At 37.9% G+C, this 17,073-nt stretch overlaps 1 protein-coding gene across 6 annotated transcripts in view; it reads left to right on the top strand.

Annotated features, from left to right (window-relative positions):
- The first annotated feature begins 1,164 nt into the window (after positions 1–1,164).
- TRPS1 (transcriptional repressor GATA binding 1) overlaps positions 1,165–17,073 on the top strand; it is a 259,341-nt gene continuing 243,432 nt past the window's right edge. For 3 of the 6 annotated variants that reach the window (XM_058698879.1, XM_058698877.1, XM_058698874.1), the window contains exon 1: positions 1,165–1,693. Coding sequence is in view for 1 of the 6 variants with exons in the window: in XM_058698878.1 (XP_058554861.1) it covers positions 2,366–2,375 (10 nt within the window). In the remaining 5 variants the exon portion in view is untranslated. Of the gene's footprint in view, positions 1,694–1,875; positions 2,376–8,525; positions 8,734–17,073 lie in introns of those variants that run through there. The other 3 variants (XM_058698878.1, XM_058698875.1, XM_058698880.1) reach the window with 2 other exon arrangements.

Here is a 17,073-nt window from a genome sequence, read left to right as displayed (position 1 = left end):
TAAAGTTCTAATTTTAATCATTTTGTAGTTTGGAGAAGGAAGGATGCTTCTTCTTTTAGCACAAAATTAGCTTAAACTGACTTTCACTAGAGGAAAAACATGCCACTTAAAGTCACCCAACTGAAGAAAATGAAGTCCAAACGCCCAAGAAATGTTTACTTAGTTTTTAACACCTACTATACTTTGAATCCTGTCATGGTACTCTTTTATGCATTGTTGATCTTTAGAAGTTAAAAAAGGAAAAAGAAGGAAAAAAAAAAAACCCGCTCAATTCAGTAACTTCGTGTGGAGGGAATTTCACTTAACAATGAGAGTATTTGGAGATGTGAAGTAGTAAAAAGAATGTCATGCTTTAATTCAGAGTTCCTTATCTGCTACTAAACTCCCAAAGATCAGCAGGTATTAATCTTGCAGCATTTGAATAATGTTCCCATTTTATCTATTTTGTAGTACCCCCTTTAAGCACCCATTGAGCTTGCTAGCCTCTCCCCAGCTCAGAAAACCATAGCAACCTCAGTCCGCACTTCTCCAACTCAGGATAGAGTTCAAGTTGTTCTCCTCAGCCCTCTCGCCATCAAATGCATGGGAAACACTGACCACCGACTAGGTGTCCTAAGACTTCTTCCAGTCCTAGAAAAGGGGCGGGGGAAGGGCCGCGAACACACACACACACACACACACACACACACACACACACACACACAATTCTGCGTCGTTTAATTGGGAGGGAGAAGGGAAAGTAACATCCGAAAAGGTAAAAGCACTTTTAGAGTTCTTTTGATTGTTCATGATAGCATCTCCGGGTGTTCTGGTACCATCGGTTTGGCCGCCACGCACTGGCCCCCACCTGTCCCCCCCCCCCCCCCCCCCAGGTAGGTCCTCGTCTTTATCACATTATTCCTAAAGCTTTCGGTTTTTTCCTCGGTTTCCAGCCCGCACGTTCACACATGGGGGTGGGGGAGGAGGAGGGGGGAGAGGCGGGGCGGGAAGGTAGCCGGGTCCCGGCACCGCGCAGCTCTCATTTGCGGCGCTCCGACTCGGGCGAAGTTCTCGCGCAGCCGGCTCGCCGCGGCCGGGGCCGGTCCCGGCGGGCGGCGGCGGCGGCGGGTGCTCGGAGCCGGGCGGGGCGGCGGCGGCGGCGGCGGCGGCGCGGGGACGCGCGCTGTCTCTTTAAGGGAGCTCGGTCTGGGGTGGCGCTTTCCTCCGCGAAGGCTCCTTTGATATTAATAGTGTTGGTGTCTTGAAACTGACGTAATGCGCGGAGACTGAGGTCCTGACAAGCGATAACATTTCTGATAAAGACCCGATCTCACTGCAATCTCAAGCGTCCTCTTTTTGGTGCTGCTCGTTTCTCCAGACCCCGCGCCCTCTCGATCGCTCTCTCGCCTTCCTATTTTTTTTTTTTTTTAAACAAAAAACAACACCCCCTCCCCTCTCCCACCCGGCACCGGGCACATCCTTGCTCTATTTCCTTTCTCTTTCTCTCTCTCCCTCTTTCTCTCTCTCTCTTTTTTTTTTATAAAGGGGGGGAGGGAAGGGAAAGGGGGGGAGGCAGGAAAGACCTTTTTCTCCCCCCCCTCCCCCCCAATAATCCAAGATCAACTCTGCAAACAACAGAAGACGGTTCATGGCTCTGGCCGCCGCGCCACCATCTTTCGGGCTGCCGAGGGTGTTCTTGACGATTAATCAACAGGTAAGGAGGGGCCCGGGCGGGCCGCGGGGCGGCGGGGGGCGGCGGGGGGCGCGGGCGCCCCTCGGCCGGGCCCGGGGCGCCGCGACGCGAGTGCTGCGTCCGCGCGTGTGTGCGCAAAATGTGGGCGATCGCGAGCGGGGAGCCCTGGGAATTAAAAGTGACTTTCTTTGAAAAAAAAAAAAAAAAAAAAAAAAAAAAAGCAGAGGGAGAGTGTGCAGAAAGCCAAGCGCAGGCTTCTCGGGTTTCACATGCATTTTCTTTCTTCCTTTTTGCGCGTGTGATTTCTTTCTTTCTTTCTTCTCTTCTGCTCTCTTTCCCCCCCTTGCTCTTCTCCTTTTGGTGGGTCTGAGACAACTGAGTCTTAGAAACGAGCGACTTCAAACTGCAGTAGCCCTTGGAGTCAGGAGGGTCAAGTTCAGCCGCCAGGGAGGAGGAAAAACAAATCCCCATTTGCCAAAAAAAGAAGTTTCAGGCCGGTGCCCCCTCCCCCCTCGCAGTCCCACTCCCCCTCGCTGTCTCTTTCTGGCTGATTTTAATTCTCTCCTACCGGGCGCAGCGGAGGAGCTGGAGGTGGTTGGACCCGAGGGGCCGCCGCCGCCGCCGCCGCCGCCGCCGCCGCTGCTGCAAGTTTTCTGGGGCTCCTGACAAGCTGGGAGCAGACTAGGCACCAGCATGCAGAGTAGTAAGTTGGGCGAACTTGGGAGGGTCGGGAGGGTCTCAGAGAGGGGCCTTCGTGGGGTCCCCAAAGTGGGAAAACAGCACCGGACTGGCGTTGGCTTTGAAGAGTTTGCAAAGCCAGGCTTCAAACTTTTTGCCTTAAAGGCCCAGCTGGGCTGGAGAAGGAGGGTGTCGCATCCCCTGGTGCACCCGCCTCTGCGCGGCTCAGGGAAGCTCGGCTGAGGGGTCTGTGCCCTGTCGGTGCCATGTGGCAGGGCCTTTCAGACCAGGCGTTTCCGTAGGGGCTGAGGAAGGGGCAGACTTCCTCTGCGGTGCGGATGATGCGCCATGTGTCGCGGGTCAGCGGACACTGGACGGTGATTAAGTGCCTGACAGCGGTGGGACATCCAGGGGACGGGCGCTTCGCCTTCTGTCTAGTTCCTGTTTGGGTTCCAGAGAAACGCATCTTTGAAAGGCCAAGGCAAACACCGCTGTCCCTTCAAATAACTCCAGGATTATAGGACCCCATGAATAATTTGAGGGTGAGGCGGAGGTGGGAGCTGTTTGAAGTGCAAAGCTGTTTTTGTGGCTGGGAAAGCTTTTTTGTTAGTACCTGTGTGAGATGGTGGTGTTTCCCCCTTTCCCCAGGGAGGTCAGTAACTGTTTTATGGCCCGAAGACTCTAAAGCAATTTAAGTTAGAAGGCGAGTAGGACTGGTGGGTTTCAGAGGGAATCTTGGGCTGATTAAATTTTAGGTCCTGCTTTACTTCCTCATATCTTTTTAGGCCTCAGAGTTGATACTATGAAAGTTTTTGAGTAAGAGCGATGGATCTTAATTGATGAATCAAAATTATGATAGAATGTTCATCCTTATTCTATTTTGGAAAATCACGGCTAGAGTTTTAAATGAGGTAAGTGAAGTGAGAAGCTTAGCGGAGAAGTTAAATCGCAGAGAAGTTGGGCCGATTCATTGAACTTTTGTAGATTCATTGAACTTTTGTAAATGCACCAGGTGAAGAGGGAAGGGTCCAAGAGGAAAAATAAGTACAAAGAGAACATACAGATAGGGCCGGAGACAAAATTACAAAGAAATGATAATTCTAGGCCTGGTTGTTGGCTAAAATATGATTGTTCAAAGCAAAAATAAAATAGAAACCTTCTAACCACTACTTCAAAGCCCACCAGCTCTTAAGTTAAAACCTATGGATCTTGCTGGCATCATGTTACTTTCCTGCTGGTTTTAGGAAAAGTTGATCATTTAGAAAAGGCTGCCAGAGTTAAAAATGCAAGGGGCAGCAAAGGAAAGTAATGCGGGCGGCCAGTTCTTGACGTGGACAAAATGAGAATGAAAGTTTCTGAGCTCACTGCTGTGAAGTTTCTTACATGCTGCTCATTTGCTTAGAACGCTTTCTCAGATATTCCACCGCTTAATGTAAAAAAGCAAAGTAGCTCTAAAATGGTGTGGGCTTTTTTTTTTTTTTTGCTTTCCCCAAGTATGCCAGGGCTGTGAATAAATACAGGGTTTGTATGGGAAGATGAAGCGTTTCCTGTAAGTTGTGATGCTGACAGGACAGTCTGGAAATGATACCAACGTTTGGAAGATTTTTTTTTTTTTTTACCTTTAAGTGAAAGTTTATTAATGACATGCTTAATCTTAACAAGTCAAACATATTGTTCTTAGAGCTTATCTCTCCTCAGATTTCATAACTTCCTTTTAAAGCTATACCCCTGGATGAAAACATCTCTAGATTGAGTTAAATATACTGGGCCACAAACGTGCTAAAGTTTGATGATTATTTTTTAATATGAACAACCTGAAAATAAAACTCCTGACGGGGGAGGATAAAGTTTTAATGCCCCATTATGACTTGATTTCTCTAAATGTGAGGCATTCCGCAGCTTCATTGATACACTGTTGGCCGAGTATTGTTTACCATGAGTGAGTTGATGTTTACAGCTTCCCAATATATCTATTATATGTTAGGATATATTGTGTATAGAATACTTTTCCCACACATAACAACCGAGTCTGACACTCTCCAAATAAATGGTGGAACATCGCAAGTTCCTTACAAAAAAGTTTGTCACTCCTTTGAATTCTCCACACTGTAAGGGTCTGCTGCTATTTAGATGTTGTCCTTTGTCTGTGAAAGGTAACATTAAAAGTAAAGAGAAGAATGTCATAGTAGTTGTGAGGTCTGAGTTGATTTTAGAGCTCAGCATTCTGATGATTAATATTCTAAATGATTTAATAAAATTTTTACTTGAAAAGAGGTTAGAATCCATAATCGTGTGCTAATCGTGAGTGAGTTACACATGCCTCTTCGACGTTTTCAGTATTATTTTTACTTTTCTTTTAAGTCACATACTCCTCCTGAGTTTACTCTGATTTCCAGAGTATAGGTCCTCCTGTAATACACATAAGGGAATCTTCATTCATAAGGAGAAACTTCAAAACAGGGAAATGAATGCATCTGTGGAAAAGCTGCTTTTAAGATCTTAGTATTTCAATGATGTTTCTATTACTGGTATTATTTGGTGAGTGTGTGCGTGTGTGCGTGTGTGTGTGTGTGTGTGTGTGTGTGTGTGTGTGTGTATAGAGACAGACAGAAAGAAAGGAAGAACACAGTTTGCAGTTAATAATCTGCACATTCCTATAAAGACATGCCAAAGGGTGTTAAGTTTTAATAAACTGTTTTCTTACCTTCTTTGTGGAAGTAAATAAACATTACTGAAATTTTTAGAAAGACTTGTGGCAAATTGTTTTTGAGCTAGAATTTTTTTTGATTTTGAAATCTGTACAAATATTGATAACTGGACTTTAAATGTTTTTTAATAATGCATATAATCTAGAAAAATATTTTTCTTTCACTACCCCTTTTGGTAGCAAATAATAATGTAATAACATTATGCTATTGTGTAGAAAACAAAAATAGACTTTAAGAATGTTATGGGCAGGTGTTTACAATTGATTTAAAGGGAAAATTAGTATTTTTGAAATAGGCAATGCACTTAAAATAAAGTGACTGGTGCACATTAAAACATATTCTTATTAAGATATTCTCTGGTGTGTAAAATGAAGCCATTCATTCAACAGACTGACAACTTTCCACTTGGTATTTGCCTTTGCTTAATTTAGTTTCCGCAGGACAGCTAGTGTGGTAGTCTGCATCTGTTTTTGGCAGGCACAGAAAACTATAAACTGAGACAGTTCTGTCCCAAATAGCTTACAAGTTACAATCAATTTGATAAAAACAGGCAGGTCTTATGGACTTGCTGTCTGTTGTTCATCCTTGGTCAAGCTTTCAGGTAACAGGTTTCTTTCTCTCCCCGTTTTGCTGGTTATAACTACTAATGCCATTGATAACTAATTCTGAGTCTTGTTTACTCATTTATCTACTTTATTTATTATTTAATGAAATTTGGGGAAATTAATGACAGCATATCTAGACTTGGTTTTACTTTATATGATAACTATGTCTTTTGATATCATCATACAGAAAGTAATGAATTCTTTCTTACTATAATAGGTTTACAATTTATGGAATTGCACAGTTCCCCTTAGGTGAAATGTGAAGAAACTTCTAGCCCTTGCCAAGTAGGAATCTCATCTAATTCTCTGAAGTTCCTTGTAATTGTCATGTGTACAGAAGGCTAATGCTCTTTGCAGTGATTCCCCTTGAAAAAAATTAAGCAGAGTTTTTTTAATAATCATCAAAATTATTTATCTCCTACAAGCTTTAACCAGTGGATTAAAGTAAATATGCTAAAATGCCAACTGTTGTTTTATACTACCGTTCAGTAGCAAACAGTGTTGCAGAGGGAATAACCACTTTTAAAATTTTCTCCTCAAGTGTCAGTGGGTCGAAGGCTATTTGTTTATTTGTATAGGATATTTGATTAATTATATATGACCTTTACTAATAATGTCTTTAATGCTGCTCCTATGGTCAGCTCTAGTATTGTGTTACTGTGCGTTTCAGATGCCTGGGAACCAAACTCACTGGTCTTTCGTTTGGTTCTCTGGTGGGTATAGTAACGTAGAACCAGATTTAGTTTAGAAATAGATCTTTGGGCTTAAAGAGACCTCTTTGCTGAATTTGGGGAAGGACCTATGGATGAAAATTATTTGAATTGTTAAGAGTTCAGGAAGAAGCATGACTTGTCGCGGTAGCTGGAGTAGCTGTTACAGTAGCAAAATGTCTACTTTTTGTCACTCCCCCCCACCCCCCTTTTTTTGTTTTTTGTTTTTTCCAAGAGCACAAATCCAAGTAGCAAAAGCAAAGATGCAATTAGCTATGCACTTCGAATGTGAAGCATCATTGGGAATCGTTTTCTGATTCAAAGCTGTAATTAAAATACAAATAATATCAAAAGACCCCCAAGAAGACACTAAGGGTACGCCTTTTGTTCCTAAGCATGTTTCGTTAAAAATAAGAAAGAAAACTTTTAATTTTTAAAACGTTTCTAGCTCTTTAAAAACCTGCAGTAAATACTTTACAAGTGGCTAGACACCTTCCCTGGTGGTTTAGTTTATACAAGCAGGAAACTTTCTCTCCTACTCTTTCTCTCTTTCTTGTTTTCTTTAAACCAACTGACGTAATGCCAAACTTTGCTTTAAAAGAACAGACAGAAGTAATTGGTAGCTTTTAACTTTTAATAATGTTCTGGATTGGTTTTAGTGGCCAAAATGCCATTTTTTAAAAAAAAAAAAAGTTCAAGTAAGAACGGGCTTGTGGCCTGAGGAAGAAAGGCTCTGTTGATGTAGTTATTTTTATTCTTGTTTTTCAATCTGTTATTAAAAATCTTTCCTGCTGAGCACTGCTGGATTTCTCCAATTGCTCTCTGTGATGGCTGGTGCATTTCAGGTTACCGTAACTTAAACAGTTTTTGGGTTTTGGGGAGAGTGGGTATTTGTGTTGCGTTATTTCTTTCTTATTTGGAAAAAAAATTTGTTTTTGTTTCAAATGAGATGAATTAATTAAGATTATCAATGGCGACAGGTCAATGGATGTGTTTATATAAAGAATGCTACACCTGTTAGCAAGAGCCTGAAATGTGGAAGTTTAATTGTGACATTAATCATTTTTATGTGCGGAGGAAGGAAAATAGATGAAACTTTACAAAAATATATTTTTAGATTGAAAGCGTTAATTTTAAGGTTCAGTTTGTTTCTACCGGTGGTTCTTTTATTCTCACAATTTTAGATGATAATATTTTAACCCTATTTATCACACAGTGTTTTTAGTTTCCTTTTTTTTTTTTTTTTTTTTTTTTTAAATTAGTCCTTTACTCTCTTCCTGATCTTACACAGGCAAATAGAACTTTCTCCAGTTAAGGGACATCTTGGTGATGTTGATTGGCATCAGGGCAACTTCAGAAGCTGGCAAGTAGGAAAATCTTTTCAGAGGGCAAAAAGATTTGTGCCAGTTTTTCCTTCCTTGGGGAAAGACACTCCATCCAGAAGTGGGGCCCTCCACCCCATTTGGTGGGGCAGAACGGAGTATCGACATTTCTGGTGTGAATCGTTCGTAAGGTTTAAATCTTATGGGTACTTGTCTTAGACTTGGCTTTTAACCCCAAATTTGTTTTAAGAGTTTTTGTAGTTGAGAGTTGTTGTTGTTGTTACACAGAGCACATTTTAAAAATAATACATATTGAACTTAGGTATCACGGAGATACCTTAAACTGTCTCTTATGTTTTTTACACTTACAAAAAGCATTCCTCATATTCAGGGAAGTTGAAGTGCTCTCCGCGTAGACATTTGACAGTTTTGACTTAACCTGACTTATGTCTTTCTCAGTTTTTCTTGTGAGAGCTAAGACTTTAGTCCACATCAGGGGCACTGTTTCTCTGGTAACTACTTCTTTACTTACGGATTTGTCAGGGAAGACCTTAGGAACTGAAGCTAGGAGTTGTTCACATCAGCATGGTGAGAGTGTCTCAGAGTAAGTCTTACTTTATGTTTCATCGAGTTTTCAAACAGAAATTTAAAGTTACTGGTTTCTCTGTGATTGCATTTTTATTTAATGAATGTTGGTTTATTGCTTCAAAACTGAGTGAACAGTAATAAAGTGTAGCAAGAAGGAAAAAAGGCGGAGGGTGGTGTTTGGAGCAGCAGTGCTTTGATATCAGCAGTTTGTTTACTGTTCAGTGGTGGGGAGGGGTTGGAGAGGCTTTGTGGGAGATGATAGAAAAAAAAATCCATCAATTGCGCATATGATCCCCTCCCCTTAAGGTTTACTTAAACAATATGTTTCAGTTTTGCCTCAAACCATTCCGCACCACTTCTGCTCCCAAGAATCCACCACTATCTGGTTCCTGAGCGGTTAAGGATGACACTTTCTGTTGTACAATGAACTACACTATTGTTTGAACTAAGGTAACATATTTTGCTTTATGTAATTTTTTTTGGTACTTATTAATAGGATACCTCTAATGTGAGAGGAAGCCTAGCATTGTAAAGGTCTGCAAGTGCTTGAAGTATCCATGATAACTACACTGTGTTCAAATTATTGCTGGTATGTGCATGCTGTTATGGGTGTGTTTTATGTATGAATGTACATGGACTGATAATACATGGATACACCTTGATGGTAGATTCTAATAATGTGAAACCATTAACTCTGCCCTTTTAACATGAATCTTTTAAGGAGTTACATGATCTACTTCATAAAGTCTAGAAGTTTGAGATGGGTATGGAGTCTAACCGTAATGAAGCCATCATTAGCATACTTCTATCTACTCTGAATTTACTAGGAAATTTAAAAAATGACGAAAAGCTATAAATCAAAATGCCACCTTTCGGTGCATTGTTAAGAAATGCTTTTGAAGAAAAATTTTTTAGAAGTCCCATTTCTGCTGAGAGGAGCAGTTAAGTGACAGTGCTGTTTCTGAATACATCTTTTTATGGGATGGCACTTTATAGTTTATACTTCTGTCCCAAAACGTTATGTAGAAATAATATGGAAAATGTAAAGACTCCGTACTGTGACCCAATGCTTTTTTTCCCTAGGGTGATGATTCTGTGCATCACCCAAATGTGATGCTATTTGCCAGGCTTGCAATACTGGTTTTGAGGGTTGCTGTATGTCCTATTTCGTCAAGCAACACAATACAACTTTGGTATCTAGGTAATTGACACAGTCAAAATAGGCTCTGGAAAATGTTCCAAAAACTTCTAAGTCAGAAGCTAACATATATTCAGTTTATTTAACATTTGAATAAACAGTGACTCATTGTCAGCTATTTAAGTCTCCTATAGTAGATAGTGTTAGAAGGAAATATACAAGTGTCCATAGTTCGTATTCTGTTTCTTTTTTCCTTTATTTAAAGGGAGCGTGGTTCTTCTATTTGCATTTATAATTGCTTTATCTGTTACTTAGTATTTGTGATAGTAAGTAGTATAGTATTATGAAGAATAATAAATGTATTCACAGTACCTAATGTGTATGTTCCAAGCTTTAGAAAACATTAATATTATATTATTAAATTGAGTATTATAATAACCAAGAATAAACCCAGTATGGGATGATAGATACACTACAACTGCTGTTTTGACACTAAATATATTTTAGCTGTAGAAAAAATATATGAAAAATATTTCAAAGCCTCAGAGCTTTTTTACTTGTAGAATTTGGATAGAATTTGTGAAACTTTCGTCAACAGATACTCCTAATATAACATGTGCTTCTTGATTAGATTCTACGACATGGCTTTCAGTGAATTCATGTGAAACACTCTTGCAATTTTTCCTTATAGAAGTATATGTTATGTCTGCGATCAGAGACATCTATAAATAGTGTAAATATATAGGGCAGAAGTTAGTTTGTGGAATCTATTTTCTCTATTTTGTGATACACCTCATGTGCAAAGGGGTCAGGCATTACTAATCTAGCTTTAGCTTTATTTTTCTCTGAGCTGTGCCCAAATGCAGCCTGTGAATCTGTGCCTTCATGTGAACTTAGTGCATACATGTACATACACATATCTGTTTTCTCATTCGTATAGAATGTTTTGCCTTACAGGCACTGAATGGAATTTTAACGTATCACATATTTATTTACATGATTTTAGCCTTTGTAATATCCATTTTAATTACTTGATGCATCCCAACACCTTTTTGAAGGTTAATTTAATTATAATTTTGGTTCTGAAATGAGAGCACGATTGGCAAAACAAATTAAAAACCAACTTCTACTTGTGACTTCTCTGTGATGTCATTAACCAGGCATCATCTTTAGCTCTGAAAAATGTAGACGTAGTTACATCAGCCAGTTATTCTCTCAATACTATTAAGTAGTTGAGAACATATAAAAGTTCCTGAAAGAGATTTTGGGTTTTGTTTCAACTTTACTTTATGACGCCATTAAATTTTTTTGAAAGGGAATCTCACTTTAATTTTTAAAAATACCATTCAACTGATGAACTAAGACTGGTTTTACATATATATATATATATATATATATACATATATACACATATATATACACATATATATATGTGTATATGTGTATATATATGAACAGAAGAGAGATTTAGATACTGTACAATCCATTTATGTATATATATATATATTTAATCAAGGCTCATGTTACTAATTTTTCTCAGTCCATGTTAGCCTAATTGTTGAATTATTAATAATTCTTTATCAACACTTAGTGGGTGTACCTCTGAGGTCCTTTAAAATCGGTATTTACTGTATCTGGAAGCCGAATTTTTATGTTAATAAATCGACTTAATTATGAATTGGAAAAACACAAGTGATTATATTTAGTATCATCTTTAACTTATTATTGGAAGTATACTCTATTTAAAGATTGCAAATTTTTCACCTCTGTTCTGCAAACTTAGGTAAGTTTTAGAGAATAATTGAGTACAAGTGGCCAGTGTAAGCAATTGCATCCAAATAAGGAGTAATATGAAGCCTTATATTCTGTAACTTATAAACAGATCCTAAGAGTTGTTTCTCCTTTGCATTTACAACAAATTTGTATTACATCCATTGAACGTAAGATGTGGTAAATTACTATAAGAAACTCACTGTCATCTAGACCTCAATTTCTGTGAACTGTTTATTTAACTCTCTATCCCATAACTGTTTATCCTACTTTTAAATGTCCCGTTCTTAAGGCAATTTATGTTCTTGAAAGAGTGTCCTAATTATTTACATTTTACTTTTTGTCTTCTGATAAACTTTAAGTAAGAAAACCATCACTTGTAAGATTTTAGGCTGACAGTAAAAATCATCATGCACACATTTTATGTACAAATATATGTGCTTGCGTGTTCACTTGGTCAGACGTTTAACTCTTTAGTGTTACACATATTTGTGTGTACTTATGTATTTTTACTTCAGAAGAGTTCAGTACATCATTGTTAATGTTTAAGCATGTGCTTCCATGCTCTTCACACTCCCTGAATAATTCAATATATCATTGGCAATAATAAACATTTAAAGATGAGACCAATAATGAATAGAAATGGAAAAATAGGGGGGTAGATATGAGTGTAAGTAGGTTTTCCTTCTTTTTGTTTGTGTCATGTTTAGTTTCTATCTAAAAAGATATATATGGATATATATAGGCATATATCTATATCTGAACAGAAGAGAGATTTAGATACTATACAATCCATTTAACATAAGTAAGGAACTATTGCAATATGTGACTTTATTTATTTATATATTTTTGTCATAGGAGACTTTGACCTCTGCCTGTGGCACTTGGGAATTTTAGATAAACCCCATTGGGGTCACACTCATCAGTTCCGGCTTTGCATGACATAAAGCATTCCCTAGTTTCTGGTGCACTACTGTGCTGTTTTCCTTCAGGACTGGAAGTTAATTTGGCATTTGAAAGCACTACTAGAATTTTTCCTTTTTGAAAATCCTCTGGATGGCTTTCAGAGGAGTAAGTAGAGAGCACGGGCAGCATGATGTCGTTCATTTCAGGATGCTAAAGAAAGTTATGCTGAGACCAAGCATGCTTCCTCTGGATTATTCTGCTGTGTGTTACCATTTTTTTTTCCTTCTTTGGGATCTAATATTTCAACTTAAGGGGGAATAGAGATTTTTACTTTTAGTGGAAAAATATGCCAGCTCTAGGGTTTTTTACCTACATTTCTTTATAATATGTATATTGGGGAGACGTTAAGAAGAGAAACTTGGGTACTATGAAATAATAATATTATTTTGCTGTCTGCTATTGAACAGGCCCTTGCCATTCCATTTCTATGAGGAAATGCATTGAAAAGAATAAAGTTGTGGTATAGTTTTGAAATGACTGTAAGCACCAACTGTGACACATTTCTGGCAAATAGATGAAGACAGTGTTAGTGCCTCCACCAAACTGTGTACTCCAAGTTGACAAATATGAATTTGACCATTTGATCACAGATAATATTTGAAATGCATGTGTCCTGGTTCAGGGAAGGGGGTACTTCAATCATCCTCACCATCAGTATGCTTTAGATTTGCAAGAAATACAATGCCAAGTATCGTGTTGTCAGACCTTCGAGATTTTTAGTAAAGAGTTTTGCTTGTTTATGGAAGCTTACATTCAGCGACATTGAGCACAGACTGCCTAACGTATTTGTGCATTGAGCTCTAGTGAAGTTCAGTAGATGATTGTGTTTCCATCAAGATTTAGGGAGCAGTGCACTAGAATAGTAGCCATCTACTAATGATGGTTCTGAGGTTTGGATGGTGTAACTGATTTTTAGGAGCTATGGCATAAATATAATAATAGGTAGAAATATTTAGAGTGATTACCTTTTATAAAAGTTAGTTCTGTCTTTCATGTCTAGGAAAATATAGCAGTGAATGTTTGCTTTTTGTATGTTTTGTCTCCAAGCAGAGGAAACTGACAGTTTTATGTTTTAAGTGCCGAAAGTTGTTCTTGGCTAAGCAGTCCCTGAGTTAATCACTGGGATGTTAACTTGAATTTTTGTCTTTGAAAAGTTTTTGAATTTTAAAGCGAAATACGCTTCCATTATTTCCAAATTGACATCCTGTGTTCTGGATTGGTTTTTAGAGAACTGTTTTCCAAATTCTCTTGGATCGCTTGAAGTCCATTGATTTTGAAATATTTAGTTTAGTTTTTTTTTTTAAGCTTTCCAGAAAGGAGAGGAAAAACTTCATCTTTTTAGGTTTTTTTCTTTATTACAGAACCCTCATTATTTCTCATTAAGTGCAAATTAATCTTGCCTTTATTTTGCATACTTTTTTTTTCCTTCTGTGTTCTTTTCAGAAACTCGTTTTGGCGCATCAGAAATTGAGAGAACAGTGATTTCAGCTCCCCCGCCACACCTTTCTGTGATGAGATGTTGTGGTCATTGCTAAAGAATCACTACGGAGAAATTCTGTCTCCTGTCATTTGCACACTTTTCATTTTTACTTGAAAAAAGAGTGATATTTAAAAATCATATATTTATTCTTTGGGGTTAATTGCAAATATTATGAATGCTGTAAAATAACATGACATTTAGTTTTTTTTTCTCATTTGCGTCTTAGGCAGTTTGTGTCTAAAAATTTGTTGGAAGGAAAAAGAAAAAAGTATTTTAACCGGCTTTGAAATTAATTTAAGATAGTGTTGTGGAATTCTCCAAAATGAATATGAAAATATCAAATACTGTCAATGCACAGGGCTAAAATTAACTTTGTATAAATAGTGGAGACTTTAACCTGACTTATTTTAGTGCAAAAGATGTTTTAGTACAAAGAAGATTTTCTCTGGTTTGCCTGTATTTTATTTTATTTTATTTTATTTTTTGCAAGCTGTTTGCTTAAAATGATTGGCATCCTTAAATTATGGTTGTGTGGAAAACAAATAAGGCTGCTACTATAAAGAAACAAGAGCTCTGCACATGCATCTTAAAAACGATTTTAAAATATTTTCGTTTGGAACGAATGCATCGGGCCCCAAAGAAATAGATAGTATCCCTAACACATCGCCCACTCTCTTCTCTCAAAGTGGAATCTACTCGCAGAGAGCGCGTTATTTCCACTTGCAGTGGAGTGTATTTCCTAGTATTTTGGTGTCTCTGCTGGTAGAAATGTAGACATTTCAACCAACCACCTCTTTCTTTGGTTCCTGTGATAGCAGGTGAACTTTTGCCAAAACTTTTGGTGCAGTGTAATCAAGACCATGTTGTGGAATTAGGCTAATGTGATGATTTTAAGTCATGTTTAATGTGTTATTTAGAAAAAATAATTTTAAAAATTACCATTTGTAATATATTGGAGGAACTGGGATGGTGTTTTTGGATTTAATTCAAAGCCTTGGTACTGGCAAGGAAGAGAAAAATTCCATAGATCATTTCTTCTTTTCCTAATGTAGGAGAAAATGGGGTTTATTTGGGTAAATACCTTGGTAGAAATAATTGGTCAACTTTTATTTTGACAAAACATGATCATGTAAAAATATAAGCACATTTTCTGAGCCCAATAATATATGCATTTTGTTTCTTTAGGTTACATCAATAAAGCCATATACAAAGGAAAATGAACAGAAGAATACATTTAATCACCTATCTGGGGTCAGATGTAGAGTGAACTGCGTAGCCTGTGTGAGAATTCTTTTAGTTCTGTGCTTATACTCTGAGACCTGTTCCTCATCTCCTATGCTCATGGGCATATTTCTTCATATGTGCGAGAATGTTCAGTGTTCTGCTTTCCCATGTACACATGCAAATGTGGATTTAGGCTTGAGAGTCTTTTAACACTTTTTTTGTTGAGGAAAAGTAAAGCTGGCTAGTGAAACACTTCTTAATGACTGAACTTCCCTTGAATGGTCCCTCTAAAATCTACGACTCAAGTTCAGATTTTGTTTCTTTGTTTTTGTTTAATTCAGGTAGTATTCAGAGTGATCACAGGATCATATTTTATTTTGAGTAATAGGAGGGATGTGAGCTCCTATCCATTTTACAGAAGGATCTTATTTTACAAAGGAGAAAATGAAGGATTAAGTTAAGTGAATTTCCATAATCATACAGCTACTTACATAAAGGACTGAGCTTAGAATCAGTGTCTGGTCACTGTCTTCATACATATATAAAATGCTAGACAGGTTTGAGTTTGTTGAGGAAGTCTGCCTAATACTTGAAATTCACTACTTTTCATTTTTCCTTTTGTAACTGAATTTGAGAATAGAATTAGAATATCATTTATTCATATGCAGTGGGGAATTGATCATGGAATAAATCAGTTGGTACTTTCATATTATTTCTTTATCAATACCTTATGAAGATACAGGAATCAAATGTTTAATCTAGAAGTTATCCTGAAAGTTAAAATTTACTGCAGAAAATCGAGGCTTAATATTTCTTTCAGACACCTGAACAACAGAAGCCTCTTTAGATTCATGTATATAAAATTCAATTGGTAAAGAGTTCTAAAATGGTCGTTACTAAGGAGTTAGTTTGTATTATTCTTCTCTCTGTAGCTTAAAATACCTCCCAACTTTTATCTAGTTTGAGACCACCTTTAAAAATAAAAATCGTCCATTTGAATTAAGGACTTTTTATCTTCCAAGAAACTGGACTTTTCTTTATTCATAACAGCCATAAGCCCCTTGGCAGGTTGAAAACTATAGACAGCATCTGTGAGATTAGGCCTGAAATGTGCAATTAGTTGTTAAAACATGGTTGAGAAACCGTTCATGGCATTTTAATAAACTCCTTAGCATTTATCAAAACAAATTAACAAAAGAATAATAAAGAACTTCATTTATGTTAAATGCTTTTGTTATTAATTTTGTCTTTTGAATGATACATTTCAGGTTTACTGTAGTAAAAATGAAATATATTAAAGTACAAATATAATGCCTTTATTTTTCTTGTAGAATTTCTTTCAAGTTCCATTTTTATCCATGACCCTTCTGTACAATATGAATGCAATTAACAGTTCTTTGTTGGTTATCGTTAAGCTAATTTTAATCATTTACTCCGTTGCGTTGGAAAAACAGGAAAAATTCTGTCGTCTCAGACAACAGATCTCTTGTTTCTTCTTACCTTTCACTTCTAATAGTTAGATAATCTAAAGGTTAGTGCAGATCCCCTCATCACTGAAATTTACGGTTTATAACCTCTGATGACACTCTAATATCCATTTCTTTTTTTTTTTTTTTTTTTTTTTTTTTTTTTTTTTTTATTTATTTTTGGGACAGAGAGAGACAGAGCATGAACGGGGGAGGGGCAGAGAGAGAGGGAGACACAGAATCAGAAACAGGCTCCAGGCTCCGAGCCATCAGCCCAGAGCCTGACGCGGGGCTCGAACTCACGGACCGCGAGATCGTGACCTGGCTGAAGTCGGAGGCTTAACCGACTGCGCCACCCAGGCGCCCCTCTAATATCCATTTCTGTTGCAAAAAATCGTAGTGGATGCCATGCAGAAAAATGTTGGACCCAAGACATTCCCCAACCTCCTTCAGAAGACAGTTCTGGGAGGCTCTTTGGAAAGCAGAAGGAGGTGTATCAGATCCTGGAAATGACAGGTTTGGTCCAGGGTCTGCACTTGAACCCATTTCATGTTGAGTTGCCAGGTGAAGATACCTGTTGGACTGCCTTTTATTTGTCTGGGTTTGTGTCTTAGCCAGAGGGCAGGCTTGTCTTTTATTTAAATTTGGCTGTTGTGGTTCACTGTTTCTTTCAGGTGAAAACCCTTTGTAAATGTCTGCTGTGAATAGTATTCTTTTAAAATAAAAAAGCTTGCTTATGAACAATG

Source organism: Neofelis nebulosa, chromosome 14 (assembly GCF_028018385.1).
Source record: "Neofelis nebulosa isolate mNeoNeb1 chromosome 14, mNeoNeb1.pri, whole genome shotgun sequence".
In the NCBI taxonomy this organism is placed as follows: Eukaryota; Metazoa; Chordata; class Mammalia; order Carnivora; family Felidae; genus Neofelis; species Neofelis nebulosa.
This window is presented reverse-complemented; position numbering and strand designations above follow the sequence as displayed.